Genomic DNA, 25012 nt, shown 5'->3' with positions numbered 1-25012 from the left:
TGGCTATGTGGCAATTAGTTATCCAAATAAAGACACTGAATAACTTCTAGCAAGAACCTTCTCTGCGCAGAAATGGTGATACAAAACCTGGCTGAATTGACCATATTATTGTGTCGCTAAGAAGCACAAAATCAATGCAGGTGTAATCTTGCTAAATTTTCACATATTTACACATTTCATGGAGAACTAAAATGTATGTAAAGATATACATAAAGCGTGTGTCTCGTAGCAGTACTCCGTATTTTGGGCTCGTTTCGCATTTTACAGAGAATAGTGACAGCAGCTAGGGTAGCAATGTGTATCCGTGAAAAGTAAAATCTGCCAAAAATCAATGCCACATCATGCATTGTAGTGGCTTGAAAAAAATGTACAAATAATATACAGATATACAAGAAAAGTTTGATCTATCATGCATTAAAATTGGTCAGCCATTCTCTATATCAACCGCTTCTTGGCAGATTCTTTTTTTTAGATAAATGCGGAATTTCTACAATATCTGCATTAGTTTTATTTTGAAAGGACGCTCTAGTACACCAATCGTTATAATAAAGTTCTTCACTGCCCTCTAGCGGTCATGATTACCAACTGCACATTCATTGACTGTAGGGCTATACAATCTACCAAGTAATATAATAAATACGTAGCGGGGTTTTAATAGATGAATGTCGAGATGTGTTGCTGAGAAGTTTTCATACATACAAGTGAATCTCAATAAATTAGAAAAGTTTATGTCAGTAATTAAATTCAAAAAGTGGAAATAACACATATAGATCCATTACACACAGGATGAAATATGTCATGTCTTCTAATTGTAATAATTATGGCTTACATGTAATGAAGATCTAAAAATCCAGTGTCTCAAGAAATTTGAATATTACAAAAGACCAATTTTAAAAAGTATGTTTAATATGGAAATTTTGGTCCTTGAAAAATATGTCCATCTATATGCACTCATTACTCCGTTGGGGCTATTTGACTTGAACTACTGGAAACGGACTTTTCCATAATATTCTAATGTAGAAGCACCTGTACACTCACAACAATCATTACATCTACAAGCATAAATGGGAAAATGATGTAGTCATACTTTCACTGAAAACATTTTAGATTAATTTACTAAAATTGTCTAATATCAGAAATTCTTTTTTACAAAATCAGAAATTAAAAGTCTGCAGAACCATTTATAGACAGTTGGTGTTGGTGCAGAACAGGAAAAGAATGACATCAAAAGAAAACTTGTGAACAATCTCAATTTATTTAAACATTGACCATTTCCATCAAGAGGTAATTTTGACATAAAAATTGTAGATGTCTTTGAGATTAGTAATAATATAATCGTCCACTGCAGAATATTTTTAATGAGTGACAAACTCACACCGACAGACCGTCGCACAACCAAGAGGGTTTACACAGCTTTCATCTGCAGAAAGCTGCATGCATGCTCAGGGACACTTTATATATACTCATTAAGGTAAAATAGCACACTCAATATGAGCACTTTAAATGTATCCTTATCCACATATTATTTGTCCATCCAACTATTTCAACATTTGAAATTCAGATCCTCCAAACAAAGCTTGAGAAGATCAGTCAGACAATCTATTTCTTCTCACTCATCTGAATGCTAACTTTTCTCCTCTCGGCTTTAAGGCGGGACATAACAGTCATAGCAGTGTTCGCTTGAGTTATCTCTGCCATTTAAGAAAAGTGGATCCCTGCAGAGTTGAATGCATGAAGCAGCCTGTGAGGATAAATAAAAAGATCACAATTAAAACATGTTGACAGTTGAAGAAAAAAGGCTGAAAAATAAACAATTAGTATGTGTTGAACTTACACCATGAAGTCATCAATGTCCATGGACCTGGCTCTTTTCTCACTGAATTCAGACTCCTGCAAAACGCTCTCAATCTTCTTGGTGATGCTGAAGTCTGCTGGGACTTCCTGTAAGGATGTAGCACGAGACTTTACATTTAACCTGGCTGAGGAGTGAACTTAAACTACAATTTCAAAACAGTTGAGAGTCCAACATGACTGAAAAACTACACTGACTCACCACACTGTGTACAGAGCAGTGAATTCTGTAGTTCTTTTCCAGCAGCTGTTCTACGGCAGTGGACCTGGAAATTATAAATCAACATTATTGTCTGTTTTTGTTGGGGGTTTTTTTGACCGAAAAAAACTTGAATTAGGGAGGCAGTGTGTGCTGCAAACAGGTACTTACTTGAAAGCTGCATTGAGAGTTTTGTTTTTCCTTACAAAGGCTATTCTGACGAGGCCATCCCACTCCTTTTCAGGGAAAAGAAAACAAAATGTTAAATATCTACAATTTCCTCCTGTTTTGACCAACTGTATTTATACAGCATTAACTATTCAAAGAGTCAAAGCTCACCTGGAAGTTAACTGGAGGAGGAGGATTTTTCGGTTCTATCCGGACAACACTTGACTCCACTTTTGGAGGAGGACGGAAATTATTCTTCCCCACCTAAACAAAGGGGGGGAAAAATCATCAATGAGCCATAGAGATAACTAAAACATCCAAAGCAAGGGGGTCAAACATGTGGCTCAAGGGCCAGAACTAGCCTACCAAACATGCCCACTAAGGCTTTGCAGTGACAAAATGGTTAAAATTCCAATTTTATAAATAAAAATACACTGTTATTCCTGTATGTCCACTAAGGTTGTGCTGTCCTAACCAGAGTATCAAGTAAAATTATTATAGATCCTATGAGAATGACATCAAGCGGAGGCTACTGTTCTTCCAGAAACCTCTTGTCAAAAGAAAAGATGTTTCTGAACTGTGAGCATGTTGAACACTGACCTTCATGAGGTGGTCGACACGGGCCAGTAGTTGTGTGTTGATAGACAGTCTGCAGTACAGTTTGTCTCCTGGTGTGGCAACAAGTCGCATGGCAAACTCTCTCTGGAACATCAACACTGCACACCTGAGCAAAAGTGAAAAAACAAAACAGTTTTTAAATGCTCAACATGGACATACGAAGAACAAAAAACTCCTGATGGACCTGAACGGCCTCTGGTCGTTTCTTACCTGAAGAAAGGTCGATGCAGCAGGAGCTTGAAGACAAACGGTGACGAAATCTGCACAATTTACAAAAAAAGTTTGAGATAAAAGCATTGAAGACACTGAATTAACTGTGTGCAGTGTGGAGGACACGTGTCTTTACCTGGTACGGTAAATTAGCCACACAGACATCAAAGAAAGGCAGATCTGTTTTTAGTACATCTCCAACTAATATTTGAAGTTTGGTCTGCATGGGTCTGTCGGAAAACAAAATGTCCTTTTATAAGATCACATATTGACTTTATATTTAAATGTAAGTACTGCCATTATATGTGTGTTGGCACAGTGGGTCTGTCTCCACTCACGTGCACTGTACTCTTTTCTGAAGTTCTGCCACCAATCTGCAGTCCAGCTCACAGGCCACCACCTGCAAAAAGAACAATTTATTTTATGGCTGAACAGTGACAAGCAATTATTTTTCAATTAGCCATGATTCTGCTGTTTCCACATTTTCAAGAGGTATAGGTTCCTCTGCCATTTTTACTCCTTGCTATGTCTTTAAAGGCATTAACCCATTGAGGCCTGAAACGCCTGTAAAACCTCTGGGCGATTTTAAAATAAGCCCCTAAAACCTGAAGTTTTTCTGGAAATTCAACAGAAGTGTCAACGCTTCTACTAAATAATAGATTTTTCAGCCTCTGTAGCAGATAGAAATGAAATTCAAAAAGTATTTGAGAGCTTATACAAATACTACAAAACGACGTATCCGCTTCCCAGGCTTCAATGGGTTAAAAAGGTGCACAAACACAAGGTGCATTGGGGAAAACTCAGGACAAGGAGAGCAACATCATGTTAAAAAGTAACATCACATCGTAGTAACACTATAACCTCAATTTAGAAATTATTAAATGCAATACTAAAGTACTTGCCAAAATGGTGATTCATTTATGTGTACTAGTCTGTACAGGCCATCTTTGTTTACAGTAAAATATAGAGGGCTCATAATGACTTCTGACCTGTTTCCGAGGTTTTAGGGGGATATTGTGACCAAGCAACATGCAAACTGCAGTTTTGTCACTCTCACCTTCTTGGCTTTTTCCAGAAGTTTCACTGTCATGTTACCAGTACCAGGTCCCACCTCCAGAACCACATCTGTTGGCCTCAGCGCAGCCTGAAACACAGCCATACCCTGGCTTAGGAATCATCATGATCATGTGTGTACAGCCTTTGTTTACAGGATGCTTGTGTATGTGTGCAAAAATGAACTGAGCATTAACTCCTCAGTACCAGAGTGCATCAGTACCTTGTCAATGATCCCGTTAACAATCAATGGATTCTTCAGGATGTGCTGGCCAATGCCAGTGTTGAACATGATCCCTGCAACAGATGAGGTTGAGACACTTTGTACTGGACTTACTTGTGTGATGTTAATGAATAAAGCAATTCATGGTAAAATAAGTAGATTCAACTATAAATCAGGTCATAAAATGTTATGTCGCGAGAAAAACTTGGGGGCCTCCACACTGGGAGGTGTGTCTGGTCTACCGGCTGGGGGGTCGTCCTGGAGGCCCCTCGGGCTGGGTGGACTGGGGAGGCTCTGCCCTGTGTGCAGAGTCCACCCTGGTCTGCCCGGGTCGGGGCTCTGCACCATGTGCTAGTCTACCCCGGTCTATCTGGATCGGGGGTCTCTGTGGTGGCGGCGCTCCCTGCTGGTGTGGATGAGCCCCCCATAGGTGGTTTTTCCTCTCATGGTTGCTCAGTGCCCTTCCATGTTAATTCAGTGATAGTTAGTGTAGTGTGTGTGTGTGTGTGTGCAGTGGATGCGTGGGTCTGTGTGTGTGTGTGTGTGTGTGTGTGTGTGTGTGTGTGTACGTGTGTTTGTGTGTGTGTGTGTGTGTGTGTGTGTGTGGGGGGGGGGGGGGGGGGGGGGTTAAGTGTTGCATCTGTTTTTATATTCTGTACAGCACTTTGTGTTGCATTTATTGTATGAAAAGTGCTTTATAAATAAAGTTTGATTTGATAGGTATCTGTACAGAGCTAATACTGTAGATTGAACACAGAACGAACCTTGGTCGTGGCCATACTTAAAACTTGATTGGCAATAGTTTTGACATTGGCTGATTATTTCGGGGACACTTTATATGCCGAAATAACCACAAGATGCCCCACAATTCAACGAATATCTTAAACAATGCGGTATATGTATGTAAATGTGCGGAACAATCGATCAACGTTAAATAACGATTTCCTGAATTCAGTTTTGGCATTAGTCTCAATGAACGTAATTAACTAACGTAAACAAATACTTCATGTCACCATAGGCGACAGACGTGACAACTACACCTGTCATTAACGCGTAGTCTTAACACTGGTACGGTAAAACTACTCAATGTGTTGAAGAGTTATGACAAACTTTAAAGCCCATTTTCTACAGAAGCTGACACTGATGTTTGCTACCATGCTAATGCTAGCCTCTTCCTTGGAGGAACATACCTTGGTTTTTGACCTCTTGGTGCTGCCTGCTTTTCTTTTCCGCTCTGACCTTCGGCATTTTTACTGTTTTCTTCCAGTTAAAGATGCAGAAATCCAAATTTTACACAATTATTAACAATATATCTGCCTGGGAGAAGTAAACACGTGTAGCTTCCTTTTCTTCTTCGCTGACAGGACGTGCAGTAAAATGTCCTGGATTCCTGTTTCGCCCCCTTGTGGCAAGTGGGTGTCATCTTCATTGCTTTTACAAATTAATCATAATGCCAGTTTTGGAGTTTTATTTATTATTTATTAAACAACACAGATAAATATACGAGATAAAATGATTCTTCTCTAATCAGATATGGGGAATTCCTCCAGCGACATGGCGATGTCTCGAAGTTTGGGATCGTCCAGCCAGTTGACTTTACAGGCCAAGAGAATGCCCTGAGGAGAAACACTTACATTAGAGGGATAGACCAGATTTCTTGAAGTGAGGTTGTATAAAGTACTTGTCCATAGTCAGTGTATTACCTATAGTAAATGGCGTTGGAGACCAAGCAAGGGTACCAACATGCAAGCTAAGTACCACTCAATGTATTTTATTCACCTAAAATAAGCCCACCCTTCAAAAAAAAAAAATCAATATAAACTCAGGTTTAAGCCATATTTATAATATTTTCACACGTTTACGTTGCCATCAGACAGTCCTGTTTAATTAGATGCAGTGGAAACTGATGCCCTTCTTTATGCAAATTTACCAGACCTCATTAACAAAAACAGTAATTTTACTTTCTGCACAACAGGGATTGCTGGTCTTCGCTGCCTCAAGCGCTTAGTTTGTTTTTCTTATTAGATGACTTTGTTTTAAAGAGTTTGTTCAGATTCACCAAAGTCACACAATAACAAAGACAAGCCAATTGCTCGAGGTAGCAGTTGGAACACATCTGCCGAGTAAGGTAAAATAAGTTGTCAATAGTCTGGTGGCTTTCACAAGAGCAATGACTGGCTTTAGGTATTACACGAAAGAGAAGTGCCTCATACAACCCCACTTTGATAAATCCAAACTATCCCTTTAGTACACCAGCTGCAAATATTGTAGGCATTAACAATATAAAACATATTATTGACAAATAGCATATTTTCTTTAACGCCATTTCTGTACAACTTGTTTACCCTGAGAACGTTCTGTGTCATGATGGTCATCTTTTTGTATTTCTCCAGGTTGGCCTGGCCTTTCTCCAACACAGCTTTGAGCTTCTCCCCATCTGGGTGCTCTTTCTTCGACATCAGCTCTTCTATCTCTTTAATTTTTTCATGTGTGAGTCGTTTCATCTCTACACAGACACACAAAAAACATTTGTTTAGATTAGATTAGATTAGATTATACTTTATTGGTCCCACAATGGGGAAATTCATTTGTCACAGCAGCAAAAGCAGAAGCAAAAGGTGTGAATATACATTTTTTAAAAATCATAAAAGAAGGTCAAACACATCAAACCAACAAAAAAGTCCCTAAACATGTGCAATAAACAGGGACACGTAACAAATAAGTGCAAAGACGAGCAAAACAAGTACTAAAACATAAAGTGGCCACAGTTTAAATAATATTGCACATGGTAAGTAGTTTGAATGAAAAAACATCCTGTTTACAAAGTTTAAAGTTTACAAACTGGACCATGAATAAACTAAATCAAAATGTATTTGTACTTTTTCTGTATATCATATAACATACCAAGCCTCTCTTTCTGTGTTTCTGCGATTTCATCTTGAAGACCTCTTGACTCCTGTTAACAAAACATAAGGGAATACAGTTCTGAAGGAATTATCTCCGTTTCATACAAGACAATTCATATAAAATCTCATTGTTACGCTACTCTGATCCTAAATTAAACTCTGAACTGTGTGCAATAACAAGGTCATAAAGAGGGGCCTTTACAACTCTTCTCAGCTGTAGTGTTGGCAGTATCACCCAGAACCAGTTTTCTCTTCCCTGCATATCTCAAGAGGTGGAAACACCTCAAGGTCTAAGACTGAACCTCCTCACACGGCAAAAAGGGTGTGAAGGTCACTGTGGGTGAGTGAACCATGATTCAGCAGTTACACATCCATCTGTTTTACCCTGAGACACTTTTCTTGCCACAACTATATTTCAGTTTGAATTCACGCCTCTCAACTTCTGGCTGTCAACATGCAAATAAGCATCAGCTGTAGGAGTTGATCTGTCCTCTCAAATCTAAACAATAATTGTAAACAAATATTTAACAGCTCATCAAAAACATAGTGATATTACTAATATTTATTGATCATGAATATAGATTATGTAGAATGATTCATTTAGCCAACAGTTACCATTTCCACTGCCGTCTCAAGTTCAAAGTGCGTAATGTCAATGAGTTTCTCAGAGGAATCAGTTTGTGCTCATAGTTGGCAATTGAGGTATTTACAACTTCAAAAATGATTTTACCAAAACCAAATACTGCTTTAGTAGTTTGAGTCCCGGACTTTCTGGGGTTATTAGACAATATCTACCTGTTGGATCACAAATCATTCTCTGGCTTGCATAAATATTTTACCCGCTATAAGAAGTGATGACAGTAGCCCTCAAATATTCTAATTTGGCGTCCACAAACAGCAGTAAAACAAAATGAAAGCATAAACACAGTTCCATTTCTTCTGATGTCGAAGCAAATTTATAACACAATTGTTTTAAACACGGTAACATCATCTCTGACAATCACTAAATATACACAATGGATGATTCTTACTTGCTGAAGTTGTGTTATTTGTGAACAAAGAGCCATGCAGCGACCATTCACAGCTTTCAGGGCACTAAGAAAAACACAAGTGGATGATACAATCATCAAAATAACCAAAAGTTAATGTATGTCAGTTGTTAATATGTAGTGAATTGACCTACTCTGCATCTGAATCATTCTGTCTGAGTTTTTCTCCAATTGCGTGCCACATCTGCATTCTGAAAAACACCGGTAAAAACAGTAATACTTCAAAGTTAACCAAAATTCACAGGGTCTTTATTATACTTATTCTATTATAAAGTGGAAAAATCACACATGATAAATGATAAGGTTTACCTGTGCAGTATTAATGTGCTGTTAAAATTAGTTGTCTTGATTCTTTCAACCTCATCAACATAATCTGGCCTGCAACATTTAATGAAAAAAATATGTTAACATTAGGCATTTTGAAATCATCGTTGATGTTCGTTTAGTTTAAATATCAATAGACAAATACTCACAGGTCCCTCTCAGCTTCAGATGTGCTGCATGATCTCTTATTTTTTCCTGTAACGGGAAACAATATTAATTATTTCCTTGTGAACATAATGACAATACAATATAATCAGAAAATACAAATAGTTACATACCTGCTTGAAGCTGTACTGCCATCTCAAAGCACTGGTTGGACATCTGTTGTTTTATTCTGAAAAACAGTCATTTTGTCTGTTTTAAAGACTCTAATAATTGTTTTATGACATGAGATAATGTGCTGTCATGGGTGCATGATTCAAGCAGATGAGAGTGTTCAAACACTGGTGTTGGAGTGGAATTTATGAGAGAAAAAAACAGCAATCAGTTATTAGAAACTGGGTAATAATAAATATGTTTAAGCAGATGTGGGAGGAGTACCTCAGCATGTCTGTAGGCGACGTTTCTTTCTGTTCAGTGGAGTTGTGAGGAGCAGGACTATCATTCAGTGCCACAGCCTCCACCAGGTGGTCGAAGTTCCCCACGCTGTCAGATTGGTCCATCACAAAACAGTGAAGGCCCCTGGAGAGACAAACCAACTCAGATCACCTGGGTTAGATCCAAGGAGTTTAACAAAATTCAGCATTGTTAATCTCAAAGAATGATTACTCCTCATCTGCAACATTATTTTATAATGTATGAAACTAATATCCAAGCAAAAACAAGCATGCTGTAGAGTGACTCTGAGTATGAAATCTTTAATCTTTTATGTCACATGTTCATTAGCTGACACATATCGACATAGTATGTTAATTACTCAGAATATAAGGTGACTAAAACTGGCAACCACTGCCTCATCATTCTCATTTTCATTAAAAAAAATATATTGAATGATTATGATGTGATTTTCTTGCAAGGATCTTGACCAAACAAGTCTGTAGAATATGATTTGTAGGCAGGGACATCTCTACAGACTTAATTCTGATGGTATTTTGACACAAATTTTGCCTTTAACAAATGTTGTGCCTTCTGTGACTGCAACTTTGATTACATTTTGCGCAAATTTTGCGACCCTGTATGCCTTTAGTGAGTAGTGTAGTATTAAGTATTTAATACATTAACATGGTGATTGTGTCAAAGCATTACATTTGAATTCTTAGGCAAAATACTCTACACAAACCAAAGTACGTTCAAGTGTTTTGACGTACTTCAGCGGATAAAAATAAATGTCATTTTTTGTCAATTTTTTTTTTTTTTTGCCTAAATCATCTCCTCATGATCGCCTACATCCTCAGTTGATCAGATCATGTGATTTTACCCCTTTAAGATAATGGCCTATGTCAAGTGTGTGACTTAAGCTGATTTATTATGCCTAAGTCAAAATAAAATGTGACTTAGGCAATTTTTTGAACATGCCTTTGTGACTTAAGCAAGATATGCTAACACTATTTTGAAGGTGTCTACATGAGCGTGTCATAAACATGACATGGGATGTGTCTTGAACATTAATGACACTTTGAAGTAACATTAATGCTCAAGATACTTGTCATGTCATGTTTCTGACAGGCTTGTGTGACTCTTATGTAGACACCTTCAAAATAAAGTGTTACCATATCTTGCTTAAGTCACAAAGGCATGTTAAAAAATGCTTTTTGGTGAAGGTTTTTGTGTTTCCTGCAAAACTTGAAAAAAAATAGTTAGGCGATTATTTTAACAGGGTGACGATATTCGAGAGAGGGCAGGCGTCTCTGCAGTCAACCCAATCGACCTAGATTGACAAATAGCATTACAGGTAAGAGGGAAATGTGTATTTTTAACGTTGGGCTGAACTGTCGCTTTGAACATTTTTGAACGCTATAACGTTACTGGGATTGTATTAAGGACCTTGAATAGGTTCTGCACATTAATACTATGAATCAAGGATAAGTTTGGGGTTTTTTTTTCAAACTTTATTGCACAATACTATAATTACAAGTTCAATCAAGAATCTCCACTATGCATTCCCCCCAAAAATACAAAGAACAAAAACAAAAACAAAATTCTGCAAGGCAAAGAGTTAAATAAACAACAAAACTATCATCTCAGTAAGTCAAGTGGACACAGACACAAACTCCAATAGAGATATAAAAGTATAAAAATAAACTATGACATTAGAAAATAAAATAAATAATAAATACAGGCAACGATACGGACAGATCCTCTTCAGCGCTGAGACAACCCCTCTCACCACACCACTCACATTCCGACCCCATGAAAAGGTGTCCAAAGACAGAATCAACGATAAGTAGTGGCCTAGAAAACCTTACCTTGTTTTTGATATAAATCAACGTTTCCGGTAAATCCAAATTAAATAAGGGTAGCGGTACTAACTTTCTCTTACTCCTCTCTGACAGTTAGCGTTACACTCACTGTTACGTTACCGTACTACGACTGTTGGTTAAAACTTTGACAATAACTTTAGAAATGCTTTCAGCGAATATCACACATGAAGCATTGTTTGTTAGGCAAAACTATACTTGTCAGTTAACGTTACACTGCAGCATGAAGGCCGTTAAATCGTTCACTTGTTTTGTTTACATCCGTCTTCAGATCGAAATCCCGCCAGGAAGTGATGTCACATCCCCCTGATCTATAAATGGAGCAGCGTCTCCTGCTGGCGTAGAGTAAGAAGTGACCGTTTGTTAATATGGAAAATAAAATGGAAACACTGACGTTTTTTATTGTCTTTGTCAATTGTTATCTAACCTACATGCACAATGAGGTCAATGTATGAGGTTAATAGTTATGTAATTAGTAATTAGTTATGTATTATACAGTGCTAGTGTCCTAACTTTTTGTTTGGTAGATCAAACAGCCTACTGATTTTGAACAGTTTCCATTTTTTCATGTGGTATTCTAAGAAAAACATAAACATAATGGAACTACCATTGATTTAAAAACTATTAATTCAGTTTGTTGTGGACAGCTAGTAAATCCATCCAGTTTTTCAGCAATAGCTCAACCAGAAGCAGAAACAGATTCGTTTTTTGCCAAGTAGATTTTTTACATACAAGGGATTTACTGTGGTGTGTTGGGGTATTAGAACTAACAAAGTACTAAAATATAGATATAGATAAAGGCAAATACTTCAGTCAAAAAACAGCAGCTTAAATAGAAAATATAAATAATAGAAAAAGTTAAAAAAAAAAAAAAAAAGTATGAGTAGCCTATATAAAAATATCAACAGTAGAAACAATACCTACAAATATTATGTTTTTTAAATAAGAAAATGAGCTGTGCAAACAGGAATGTGCAAGTTCCCAGTATTAATATTTGCAATGTGCAAGATAAGATCAGTAGGCTGTGTCAGCTGCATCTGCATTCTCATTGATATCATGATCTAAAAAGGTACACTCATTAAGTTGTCATGTTCAACAAAGATTACCTTCTTTAATATTATTACATATAACCCTAATATCTACATGTACAATAATATATTATTTTTATGTTTTGTTTGGGGAAAATATATATATATTATATATGTTTAAGAGGATCTTTACATTTCTTAGAAACTTTGTCATTTACTTCGACTAAAATATATGCATGATTACAGTGAATGCAATGGGGCAGGCTATCATTTTTCAAGCGAGACGAACATCAAAGCTTGAAGAAGAAGAAGAAGAAGGTATTTTTGGTGAAAATCCTACAATTAATAATGCAATGTGATATGATCTGCCTTGTCTGGACAGTGACAGGTCATAGAGCAGAACTGGGCATCAGGCAGCCCGGGGGCCACATCCGGCCTCTTTGCACAACCAAAGTGCTTTTATTTTGAAGGCTATTTGCATTATGTGCATATGCACCTGCACAGAAATGCGTTCTGCAAGTTATCTTGTGAAAAACACATTGCTTTTTGCATAAAGTTAATAAATTGCTGGTTTACTGCAAAACATACATGCTCTTTATTGTTTTTGTTTGAATGTATGTTAAAAAGTGAGATAATTGGGTGGTCCGTAGCGTAGTTACACAGGCGCCCCATGTATAGAGGCTACAGTCCTCGCTTTGCCGCATGTCCTCCCATCTGTCACCCCCTTTCTATCTGTCTCTCGCTTTCAATAAAAGCATATAAAATGCCAAAAAAATAATCTTTAAAAAAAAAAGTGAGATAATGATTGGAGTTTTTACGATTTATTTCCTGATATATTTGACTTCACATTAACATAGTCTTATCATAACATGTATTCTTACCAATAGCAGCTCAAAAACAGGCAAATTACTGCATTTTATTAAGTGATGAAATTAACATTGAGCAGATTTAAGTTCAGAGTTTTGGTCTGGCCCTCCGCAACCTCCACAGTATCTCATGTTGCCCCTGGGGAAGTAATTGCCCACCCCTGGGTACATCCCATGTCTCTTATTTCGCATCCCTGTTTATAGAGTCTGTGGGCTGCAGTCTCTCTCTCACTCAGTGCAGCGCTCAATCTCGTGAGATTACGGAGTCCATATTAGTGACGAAACACCACGGTCATCTGATAGCAGCTCAGGCCTGTTTCTGAGCGCTGCACACAGAGAGACGTGGACGTTTCTACGATGGAGAGCAAGAAGAGAAGGGTAGGAGCATAGATATCTTGCAAAAGCGTGCGCATGTTGTTATAGAATTTTATTATAGACTGCATTGCCAAGAGAGCATCCTAAAGCTCATGCAACACATGAAATGCAGCAGGGTACAAGTACAGGAGATGCAACAAAAACAACCAAATCTTGTAAGGTGAATCTGAAGAGAGAAGAGCAGGTGGAAGTTGAGTTCATAGTTCAGTTTTTACTGCATCCAGTTAGCAAACAACACTGTACACATGCAAACAGCGGGCGTGCTCTTCTTAACTCGGAAAATAAATAAACTAGTGTTTTCTCACCCGCAGTAAGGCTCACAAAATAAAAGCACTATATAATAAAACTTCCTGTATTACAGTACAGATTCTTCGCCTTAGTGGGGGGAGGCTTGCCAGCTCCCTCACAGAGGTTTAAAGTCAACACAAAACTAACAAATGTCTGCCACATTTAATTGTATGTAAACTATTAATTAAAAGTCAATACAATGTTTTTAAGTATCGATATAGTATCACAAAACACAACATTGCCATACTCCAGTTTGTTGATGATGTTGAATACATTACTTGTTGGAGTACTGTAAGATTAAATAATAATGCCTTTTGTGAGCATGACCCTGAGGCATGTCATAGCTGAGCTTCCATGTATTAATTTATCTCTGTGTACAAAGACAACAAAGAGACAATATTCACAGATGTTTAAAGAGTTTGGCTTACCTTTTTAGGCTGCGGTGTAAATCTGACTATAACTATTATAAGTAGTTTTACCAAATTTGCCAACACTGAAAGTCTCAACCTATTTCCAAGACATGTGGTAAACACCATTTATTTGAACTGACACAAGCTCATCCTGACAATCCTGTTTGAAGCCATTCCGACCTGAGTTACCTTTTTCTCAGGTGAGCCCTGCATGTGAGTCTTTAGCCCCAAGGAGATGATATGATTATACATTTGTGCATGCATGCTTTTCATGAGTACGGTTACTATTTGCATGCATCTGTTTTTGTGTGTGTGCACTCAGGGTATCTTGGAGCGTCTAAATGCTGGGGAGGTGGTTGTAGGAGATGGAGGTTATGTCTTGCAGCTGGAGCGACGTGGTTATGTGAAGGCTGGACACTGGACACCTGAAGCAGCTGTTGAACATCCTGAAGCAGGTACATGTTACCCTCTCATTCATTAACATGACACGAATGGAGGTGTATAAAGCACTTTTTATTTGCATTAAATGTTTTTGTGTTTTCCACAAAGCCCCCTCTCTTTCTGTCTCTCTGTCAGTGCGACAGCTGCACAGGGAGTTCCTGAGAGCAGGAGCCAATGTGATTCAGACATTCACCTTCTACTGCAGTGAGGATAAACTGGAGATCAGCGGCAATGTCAAAAACATTACAGTCAGTGGGAGAGATAAAAACACTAAAGTCTGCCCTTCAGTACCTGATTAAATTATTCTCACATCAGTTTGATATCACAATCTTCTCTCATCTAATGCAGGGGGCGCAGATCAATGATGCAGCGTGTGACCTGGCCAGGGAGGTAGCCAATGAGGGTGATGCGTTGGTCGCTGGGTGTGTGTCCAAGACTCCCTGTTATGTGGAGAGCCACAGTGAGACTGAGGTCAAGGCCATCTTTAAGAAACAGATGGATGACTTCCTCAAGAAAGACATTGATTTCTTTATTGTGGAGGTATGAGGAATATAACAGAGGGAAATGTGCAAAAAGTGTTTTTTCCTGCTTCTTGTTGAATGATTCAATGCACATTCTTCCTGCAGTTTGTTGATCATGTGGAAGAGGCAGTGTGGGCAGTGGAGGTGCTTAAGACTGGTGGGAAACCAGTAGGTGCCACATTGTGCATTTCCCCTCATGGAGACAAGCACGGAGTCCCACCTGGAGAGTGTGCAGTCAGGCTGGTCAAAGCTGGTACACTGACCTTCTGTGATGTGAGACTTCAAGTGTGACATGTTTCAGCTGTACAATCAGAATATGTTTAATGTGTTTTTATGTGCAGGAGCTGACATTGTTGGAATAAACTGCCACTTGGACCCTCTGACGTGCGTTCGTACAGTGAAGTTGATGAAAGCAGGATTAGAGAAAGCTGGTCTCAAAGCTCATCTCATGATCCAGCCGCTGGGCTTTCACACACCTGAGTGCAACTTTGGTGGATACACCAGCCTGCCTGAGTACCCCTTCGGTCAGCATTTGTATTTTATTTTATGCAGAATGAACAAAATATGTTTCGTTTTAACTAGGAGAGCACACAGAGAGCACACGTGTCCAGCTAACAGTGTTAACATTCAAATTTGAGGGACATTCATGTGGATTTTCCCGGTTAGGATCTAATTTTTCAGATTATTCCCACACCATTTGATAGCAGCATAAATGCCATATCTCACAATGTTAGCAACAGTGAAAAGTAATTTGTGTCTTGTGATTCAAATCCACTCCAGAATTTGAGCTTTTATTCCTTTGTCAATGTTTCACACCTCCACCAAGTTTCATAAAAACCAGGCCAGTAGTTTTCCTGTAATCCTGTTGACAGACAAGTAAACCGCATCAAAAAATAACCTCCCTACCAGTGGTAATTACATTAACATGATTCCAGTAACTTAATGTAATGTCTTGTCTGTCTTTGCACCAACTAGCAAACTAAAATATGCAGAAAAATAGCAATACTTAGCCGAGATTTAAAGAGATCAAGACATCAGACATTTGCATAAATTTCAAAGAAGACCAGGGATTTGCAGTAGGGTGACAAAACGGTCTGGAGTCTGCTCCAGTAACCCAAGCATCCACTCCAAGCCTTTGTCGGAACAGTGTGTATTAGTTTGCAAACTGTATTTTTGTATATTTAATGTAAGTAAGGTATGTGAGTGTAAGGATTGTGTATTGCTACCTCTTCTCAGCACTGGAGACCAGAGCAATGACTCGCTGGGACATCCATAAATACGCCAGAGAGGCTTACAATGCCGGAATTCGCTACATTGGTGGCTGCTGTGGATTTGAGCCTTACCATATCAGAGCCATAGCAGAGGAGGTGTCTGCAGAGAGAGGATTCCTCCCACCAGCTTCAGAGAAGCACGGACTCTGGGGAGCTGCTCTGGAGATGCACACTAAACCCTGGGTCAGAGCCAGGTAAGACTGAACAGAAGTACAGCTACTATATCTGCATCAAGCAGTTTAACAAAAGACTGAGTGACAGTTGTAATAAATGAGGCGAAAATAAGTGGGAGAATAAAAAAGTGCATGCTCTTGCTCTGTAATAGTGCCGGTTTACAACCAACTAATCTGCCAAAAATGTGTTTTAGGGCTCGTCAAGAGTACTGGGAAAACCTTTTGCCTGCTTCTGGACGTCCCAAATGCCCTTCCATGGCCACACCAGCTGATGATTATGGAAAATAGCTGAACTCCAACATAATCTCTTGTCGATACGACACAGTCTAATCAGATGATCCACGATTTTCCATATGAAGAATGGCAATAGAGGATCTCATCAACCAGATTTTTGTTTACACAGAGATTTGTGAAATGCTTAGTATTGTTCTAAAACGTACAGTCCCTGTCATTATAATTTGTCCAGTTACACATATTACTTATGTAGTGCCAGTACTCTTAATTCAGTAATTGCAAGACATGATCATCAAAGGTGCCTTGGATATATTTGTATTTACATGTATACCTTGTAAGGCTGAACCTTGAATAGTCGACTATAAAGATTTTATCTCGTAGTCAAATCCTACAATGGCAATAAACTGGTTATGAAACAAAGGACATTTTATTGAGGCTCTATATGGGTTCTAAATGCCTGATTTAACATATAATTGAGTAATGTCTTCCAATAAACCATGATATATAGCCTATTTTGGAATAAATATCGACCTATCAATAATTCTATTAATTAAAAACAAAGGTAAGGGTACTCATGGACAAAAATCAGAAGTGCTGGTGGTCCATACTGGTGCATACTGGCCCATTTTAGGCACTGGATTGTACACAGGTGCCCTTTACTATTGAATAATGTTATTGGTTGTAAAACATCTTCATAGGTTTATTGTATTTGTTGATTGATTGTTTTAATCAGCTTTAAAATATTTACACACATTCAATTTAAAAAATCTTGTTTTTCTAACATTACTTTTTTTTGTCAAATAAATAAATCCTGCTATATGTGTTTCTGTATATAAACAACTTACCTTGTAAAGTGAAACGTATTAGCAAATATACATTGATGCACCTTTTGGAGCAAACATCTGTGTATCAAACACAACAGTAGAGCCACTGACACTGTTAACAAATAGGCGCTGATGCTCCATCTGTCATTGATTTAGTTTATTAACTCCCCGTTCTACTTTTTGTAGATTGTATGCTATTTTCCACGAGTGTCATTTTCTTCCTTCACACAGATAATTATATAATTTTTTTTTATGCATCTGCATTGGTTTTTATTTTGAAGGTAGATGGTATTTGCACCCAGGTGTCTGTAGCTAACAATGCAATTTACACCGGGGTATAAATCATGGCAAAGACAAGCACGGTCGTAGCCAACAAGTAATAAAGTATTACTTTTAAGTGAATAATAACTTAAAAGTGACATTATATCCAGAAGTATTAATTTCTGCCTATTACGGGTCATTTTTGCACGTCCATGGTAAAGGAAAATTATATTAACGCATTGCCCTTGGCTTTAAAGATGAATCCTAACCGTAAAGTTACACGTTAGTTTTGCAACCGATCAACAACCTTTAACATTTCCCCACTATATTTAACACAACACATGCTTTTCTGCTGCGCAGCGGGGAGTCGAACCCACGGCTCCGGTCTAACGATCCCATGACTGCCAACCTGAGGTTACCAGCCAGATGATAAACCAACCCTCCATACACTTGATAACTTTAACGCCAGCCACAAGTACGGCCCTGACCAATCCTAGCGTGCCGTGTGACTGTTCTCAAATAGACACACTGTATTTATTTATTCTACAGTCAGAGGGAAGGGGAAAGGTAAGGGGTGTGTGCATTGTTTGTCATGAGAAGGGGGAGTGTCTGTGATAGATCATGGATGTATACTGCGCTCTGAGCCTCTGACAGCCACAAACCTCAAAAGACCTCTCTTGTCAAGTTGCGCAACCTTATCGGACGACGATGGCGAGCAAGAGGAGGGTAAGTGAAAGATGAAAGAGTTGTTTGTTCAATGAAGCTGAGTAAGACGCCAACACATCTGAGCTGCTTTCGAGTTTCCAATTTAAAACTAACTTCACTGGCATTGTTGCAGCATATAGACCCGAGGAGAAATGCAGATTCTTATCGTTAATGTAGTTTGTGGATTAAAAACATGATTCCAAAGAGCAACTTAATGCAAAATGCTGTTTTTTTAATGGAAACCCATCCTGCCAGTGCTCTGGAACATGTCCATGCGTGTACTTTAGTGAGGCACATTCGCATGTCAGATACTGTAATTCACATTCAGAATATTATTTCATAGGCTGACAAGCAGTCAGAAGCAACAATGAGACAATATTCACAGCTGCTTAAGACGTTGGCTTACCTTCATAGGCTGCGGTGTAAATCTATTACTTGAGAGTCTCAACCTATTTCCAAGACGTGGTTAAACACCGTTTGCTTTAAATGACACACGCTCATCCTGACATTCCCGTTTGAGGCCATTCCCGAGTTACCTGTCTCTCAGGTGAGCCCTCCATGTGAGTCTTTAGCCCCGAGGAGATGATACCTCATGCATGCACAAATGTATAATCATATGATATGATTATACATTTATGCATGCTTTTCATGTGTACGGTTACTATTTGCATGTATCTGTTTGTGTGTGTGTGTGTGTGTGTGTGTGTGTGTGTGTGCATTCAGGGTATCTTGGAGCGTCTAAATGCTGGGGAGGTGGTTGTAGGAGATGGAGGTTATGTCATGCAGCTTGAGCGACGTGGTTATGTGAAGGCTGGACACTGGACACCTGAAGCAGCTGTTGAACATCCTGAAGCAGGTACAAATCCCACTTGTTAGGGGGCTCAGAGTTAATAATCTGGCCCATACCCCACCCAGATTACCACCTTCAGTGCACTGTATTTAATGAGTTGCTCCCAAGTTTCCATTTAAGTTCATACAGCAGATAATGGCAGCTGCATTGTGTCAACAGACCCTGAAGCTTGATAAAAACTAAACCAATAAAGCACTTCAAACTTTTTATCTTTTTCTTTTTTTTGCACAGAGGGCATTTTTACAAGACAGCAAATAATGGTGGTGCCAATTCTCAGACAAATTGGCAGTGTACCACGTTATTATAAACAGTTGGCATTGGCATGATGTGAACTTGGGACTTGTGGAGCCCTCTCTTAGCCTAGTTGGTCACCCAGCCTTGCAACCACATTATTAAACACAAAGAAGCAGTTCTGCAGTCGGTCTTTTAATAAGAACACAGATTCAGCTTGAGTTAAACCCATTTTTTCATCTTTGCAGAATCTATCTACCTGGGTTTTGCATAGAATCCACTTTTCAGTCTCTTTCTTTCTGTCTCTCGGTCAGTGCGACAGCTGCACAGGGAGTTCCTGAGAGCAGGAGCCAATGTGATTCAGACATTCACCTTCTACTGCAGTGAGGATAAACTGGAGATCAGCGGCAATGTCAAAAACATTACAGTCAGTTAAAAAAATATATTAATCAAACAGCAACATTATTGCATTTACATTACATGATAAGAATGATCCTAATATTAATATTCTCTCATCTAATGCAGGGGGCCCAGATCAATGATGCAGCGTGTGACCTGGCCAGGGAGGTAGCCAATGAGGGTGATGCGTTGGTCGCTGGGTGTGTGTCCATGACTCCCTGTTATGTGGAGAGCCACAGTGAGACTGAGGTCAAGGCCATCTTTAAGAAGCAGATGGATGACTTCCTCAAGAAAGACATTGATTTCTTTATGGCAGAGGTATGCATAAGAAAAGGAATAACTGCATGTTTAATTTAAAGGGGAATAACTGTATACAAATAACCTGCTTTAATCAGTGTGTTTTTTCTTAGCACTTTGTGCCCAAAATCAACTAATTAACCCTTAATAGGGCACTCATTGAAATACTTGAAAATTCCAAATTTCAACCCTAGAGAATATTGGAGGATGTTACATACTGCCAAAATGTGTAATATGTATATAGAATATGTATTTTGAGGAAAAAAGTTACAAATTTGTGAGAAAAAAAATCTCAAATTTATGACCAAAAAATCTCAAATTAACAGTAAAAAAGTTACAAAATTGCGACCAAAAACTCTCAAATTAATGGTAAAAAAGTTGACAAGAATAAAGTGGCAAATCTACAAGAAGAATGTGCAGATTTATGAGATTTAAAGTGGTGATTCTGTGAGAAAAAACTAACCTTCACTTTTTTTCTCGTAAATCTGTGACTTCGCGTAGATTTTCTACTTTAAATTTCTCATAAATCTGCTACTTTCTTTCTTGTAGATTTGCCACTTTAATCTAGTAAAAATAATTTCTGGAAATATTATAGATGTCATGGTGTCACTGTTTGTGACGTAGCCTGATCTTTGCTGATTAGCTGGAAGAAAAATCAATCTGGTTCTACGACCAAACAGAGAGACATGGGGACCCCATTTTGGATATCCGCTGAAGTTACCAAATATAGTTCTTCGCCCGATAAAGGGTTAACTTGTGAATTTTCAGTCACACTTCAGGCCAAGCATTATAGATTGCATGCATATTTCTTTCTGCAGTTCTTTGATCATGTGGAAGAGGCAGTGTGGGCAGTGGAGGTGCTGAAGACCAGCGGAAAACCAGTGGGTGCCACAATGTGCATCTCCCCTCAGGGAGACATGCAGGGAGTCCCACCTGGAGAGTGTGCAGTCAGGCTGGTCAAAGCTGGTACACTGACCTTCTGTGATGTGAGACTCCAAGTGTGACATGTTTCAGCTGTACAATCAGAATATGTTTAATGTGTTTTTATGTGCAGGAGCTGACATTGTTGGAATAAACTGCCACTTGGACCCTCTGACGGGCGTTCGTACAGTGAAGTTGATGAAAGCGGGATTAGAGAAAGCTGGTCTCAAAGCTCATCTTATGGTCCAGCCGCTGGGCTTTCACACACCTGAATGCAACCACACTGGATACTTAGCGTTACCGGAGTTCCCCTTTGGTCAGCCCTTTTTTGTGTGTAGAATGAAGAAAAAAAGAAATGCTGTAGTGTGGGAATTTGTTATTGTTGATGTGGTGGAATTTTGGGATCAGTTATATTCTAACCTATTATATTGACTTTTGGTTTAGTTAACTAAGGAAGTCACAGTTTCAGGTTGTTCAGTTCAAATTGTATCAACTTTGCCTAAACAGAGCTTCTCTGGCCAGCAAAGGCTTTTTATAAATGTTTAGTCCAAACAAAGCACCAGATTCTTAAGATTGATGCCAGGGGAAAGGTCTTCAGATCTGACATCACAGGCTGCTTTTTTAACCTGGTTACTTCTCACTAGATCAAATTAAATCATAAAATATTTCAACGTAAGATCATCAGAGTCTCGTAGTTTTAATTGTCTCTGAGTCAAGCATTTGTAATTTCCACAACAGTTGATAAGAAAGCAACCTGTCTGTTTCATATTTATTGCAAGTATAGAGCTCGTGTTTTGCTAACTTTTTTAAAATAAAGGTATGTGAGTGCAGAGCTGCTGCAGTTTAAAGAGAGCATCAATATAACTGAATACCATGACTTAAACATTTTACTCTCTTCTCAGCACTGGAGACCAGAGCAATGACTCGCTGGGACATCCATAAATACGCCAGAGAGGCTTATAATGCCGGAATTCGCTACATTGGTGGCTGCTGTGGATTTGAGCCTTACCATATCAGAGCCATAGCAGAGGAGGTGTCTGCAGAGAGAGGATTCCTCCCACCAGCTTCAGAGAAGCACGGACTCTGGGGAGCTGCTCTGGAGATGCACACTAAACCCTGGGTCAGAGCCAGGTAAGACTGAACAGAAGAGTCACTGCTTTTTTAAAAATTAGGCAGCATTCTTTATTTTTATTTTTATACAAAAGACAGCAAAAAGTAGTACAAAGTAACATTAAGACATACATGTATTTAATATAACACAGGACGCTTTACGACCAACTAATCTGCCGAAATCTGTTTTAGGGCCCATCGAGAGTACTGGGAAAACCTTATGCCTGCTTCTGGACGTCCCAAATGTCCTTCAATGGCCACACCAGCTGATGAATAAAGATGAAGGATCATGAATAGCTGACTCAAATATGCCAACACAATCCCCTGTCTTTATTGTACAATGTATTCTTTATATGTAAAATAAGATTACATGTATTTTACCTAAACTGTGTACTGCCATTGAAATGCACAACACATTTTACATAAATGTATTTTCTCCAGTTGTTCTAACACTGTTGATTTTGTACAAAGTAATGCTATACTTTTGTTATTCAGATATATGCTTAAAGTGGAGAAGGTATAGTAAGTGAACTGGCCCAACCTTTTAAATATATAACATGGCTATCTTGTTGTACAACAGTGCATCATTTTCTCCTTCTCGCTGATAATCTGACTACTCATTACAAACCACATTAATATATGGCAAATCTGACCAACAGGTTGTTATCCTTGACTTGAACCAGTTCCAAAACACTTTGAAGGGATCAGAGATTATACAATGCTCATTTAATGTGTTACACATTATCAGTGTGTGGCTTATACATAACACTGAATCAGGGTAAAAGTCAGGTCACTGTGACTGGTCAAGTAAGGACACAATTGACTCGACTTTTACCCTGATTCAACCATAGTATGGCAATAAAAGCCTATATAAAAGCTATGGTGATATAAAAGAAAAAAATACTATTCCGAAAGCAAATTGTAGGCAATTTTTCAATACTTTATAACTCTCTACCAAATTTAAGACTTGATTATTTGCAAAATTTATAAAAATGACAAATCTGTCTGTTAGCTCTACAATCACACACCTTCATGCACAATACAGTGCTTACGTTTCTATGGCACTATGCCTGATATCTGGTTTGGAGCAGTGTTAAATGCATATAATACTTAGTTCAATACATTATATACTTTCACAACTCTTCACCCAAGGATAGTTAGTATTTGGAGTCTAGATTCACTTCTACGGTTTAGAAAGATACAAAGAGAAAACATGCAAAATGTGCATTTAACTCTCACTGTTTTCTTACAAACCAGGAACAATGTGATTAATGTTAAACTTAGTACATAAGTAATAAATCAATGTTGACAGTCAAGTCAAATAACTTGTTCACCACATAGTTGTTTTGATCAGAGAAAACACTCTTTCTTTAAATGCTGTTGCACTGTTTGGTTTTACTGTGGTACAGTAAATTAAGCCCACAAATACTTCAACAGGTCGGTTACCTTAAGGTTTGATCAGAAAGGGAGACAAGTAGTTGCAAAACTTGCAGGTCCTACCGAGATTTGAACTCGGATCGCTGGATTCAGAGTCCAGAGTGCTAACCATTACACCATAGAACCTCGTTACATTGCGACGGCTAAAAACCGGAGTGACGCCTTTAGCATGCGCGTGTTTCCATCACAGACTGCATATAAATAGGTTTCCATGCATCCATTCTAGTCCGCTTATCCGGGGCATTCCAGGCGCCCCTCTCCTCAGCCACAACGTCCAGCTCCTCCTGGGGGAGTGTTTCCCATAGACTATTTTAAAGCGTTTCCCGATGCACGGTAAAGCTTTTGTTCCTGAGTGAGTTTACCGGTAACTTTTACTAACCATTCGTCTCATTCATACAATTCATACCAATTTATTTTTTGACATGTTAAACTGCGACAGACAGAATACATAACCATAGAAACATATGTAAACAAACAGTAAAATATTTTGAGTTACAGTAATGGTTTGTGTCCTGCTTTTCCAGCTTTCCAGTTTTGCCATTTTTTTTAAATTGATGTTGCTGTTATTTAATTTTCTCATCCGCAAGTCATGAAAAACCCCATCAACGTGTTGTCCAAGCAGAAATAATGCGCACAGACAGAATAAATCCACCAATGCATGTAGAATCCAAATACATAAATGGCCTCTGTAGACAAAAAAAAAACGTAAAATTTCTGGTATTTATCCTTATCCAGTTTTAACACCTGCTTTGTAACCATCTATAACTGCGTTCTGCGTGATGATAATCTATTTACTTACTCTACACTGCTAACAGTTCATCGTTATATTTCAAACAATCTGAGTAGATCTTAGTTTATGCACCATGTCGATTATTTACCAATCCTGTGTATTAAAGCTCACCTTTCAAAATCTCGAGGTTCCACCGAGATTTGAACTCGGATCGCTGGATTCAAAGTCCAGAGTGCTAACCATTACACCATGGAACCAGGTATGCAGCAAACATCTGGAATTTGAAATGTGATTCAACTTTCTCTATCAGTATTTTAGTTTGCATTTTTAACCGTATTACAAGTCATGGCTATCCAGGAATCTTAGTTGTTTCAGTTCTTATAGGCTCTAATTTAATAAATATGTGCTTTTGTGTCAAGGTGTGCTGTCTGTGTGTGTTGTCTCTTGGCTCCTCATCATCATGCATCCTATCTCTGCCTTTGATTAAGTACATCTTTTAGCATCATTAGAAGTAATGCACCCTTTCATCTGTCTAAAGGCTGTGACAAAGTGAAATATTAGTTTAAATTCCTGTAGCTTACCCTCAAACAATCAATATGTGCAAACAATGAAAAATCAACAG

The 25012-nt window shown here is 38.4% G+C and overlaps 4 protein-coding genes and 2 non-coding genes across 6 annotated transcripts; 2 read left to right on the top strand and 4 right to left on the bottom strand.

Moving 5' to 3' along the window:
* Nucleotides 1-1227: 1227 nt before the first annotated feature.
* Nucleotides 1228-5683, bottom strand: dimt1l (DIM1 dimethyladenosine transferase 1-like (S. cerevisiae)). Its single transcript, XM_059337169.1, has 12 exons — nt 5513-5683; nt 4323-4396; nt 4104-4190; nt 3385-3446; nt 3183-3276; nt 3047-3096; nt 2819-2942; nt 2390-2482; nt 2222-2286; nt 2054-2117; nt 1835-1941; nt 1228-1741 (listed from the first exon to the last, which is right to left on the bottom strand). Exons 1-12 carry the CDS (start codon nt 5568-5570, stop codon nt 1699-1701), a joined length of 921 nt encoding a protein of 306 aa, XP_059193152.1. The 5' UTR covers nt 5571-5683; the 3' UTR covers nt 1228-1698.
* Nucleotides 5684-5779: 96 nt separating this feature from the next.
* Nucleotides 5780-11323, bottom strand: cenph (centromere protein H). The gene is made up of 10 exons (XM_059337523.1): nt 11007-11323; nt 9142-9282; nt 8880-8935; nt 8751-8796; nt 8587-8655; nt 8412-8468; nt 8260-8323; nt 7227-7278; nt 6668-6828; nt 5780-5938 (listed from the first exon to the last, which is right to left on the bottom strand). The coding sequence occupies exons 2-10, from the start codon at nt 9261-9263 to the stop codon at nt 5846-5848; spliced, it is 720 nt and encodes a 239-aa protein (XP_059193506.1). The 5' UTR covers nt 9264-9282; nt 11007-11323; the 3' UTR covers nt 5780-5845.
* A 1777-nt stretch (nt 11324-13100) lies between these two features.
* Nucleotides 13101-17444, top strand: LOC131974811 (betaine--homocysteine S-methyltransferase 1-like). The gene is made up of 8 exons (XM_059337290.1): nt 13101-13290; nt 14308-14440; nt 14562-14674; nt 14775-14966; nt 15053-15200; nt 15289-15471; nt 16184-16412; nt 16586-17444. The coding sequence occupies exons 1-8, from the start codon at nt 13270-13272 to the stop codon at nt 16677-16679; spliced, it is 1113 nt and encodes a 370-aa protein (XP_059193273.1). The 5' UTR covers nt 13101-13269; the 3' UTR covers nt 16680-17444.
* Nucleotides 17445-18180: 736 nt separating this feature from the next.
* On the top strand, nt 18181-22766 carry LOC131974812 (betaine--homocysteine S-methyltransferase 1-like). The gene is made up of 8 exons (XM_059337291.1): nt 18181-18436; nt 19139-19271; nt 19811-19923; nt 20022-20213; nt 21011-21158; nt 21247-21429; nt 22016-22244; nt 22416-22766. Exons 1-8 carry the CDS (start codon nt 18419-18421, stop codon nt 22498-22500), a joined length of 1101 nt encoding a protein of 366 aa, XP_059193274.1. The 5' UTR covers nt 18181-18418; the 3' UTR covers nt 22501-22766.
* Nucleotides 22767-23714: 948 nt separating this feature from the next.
* Nucleotides 23715-23786, bottom strand: trnaq-cug (transfer RNA glutamine (anticodon CUG)). The gene has a single exon. It is a non-coding gene; the product is annotated as a tRNA-Gln (tRNA).
* A 789-nt stretch (nt 23787-24575) lies between these two features.
* trnaq-uug (transfer RNA glutamine (anticodon UUG)) lies at nt 24576-24647 on the bottom strand. The gene has a single exon. It is a non-coding gene; the product is annotated as a tRNA-Gln (tRNA).
* Between the last annotated feature and the right edge of the window lie 365 nt (nt 24648-25012).

Source organism: Centropristis striata, chromosome 7 (assembly GCF_030273125.1).
Source record: "Centropristis striata isolate RG_2023a ecotype Rhode Island chromosome 7, C.striata_1.0, whole genome shotgun sequence".
Lineage (NCBI taxonomy): Eukaryota > Metazoa > Chordata > Actinopteri > Perciformes > Serranidae > Centropristis > Centropristis striata.
Note: the sequence above shows the minus strand (reverse complement) of the source record. Positions and strands in the feature narration are given on the sequence as shown.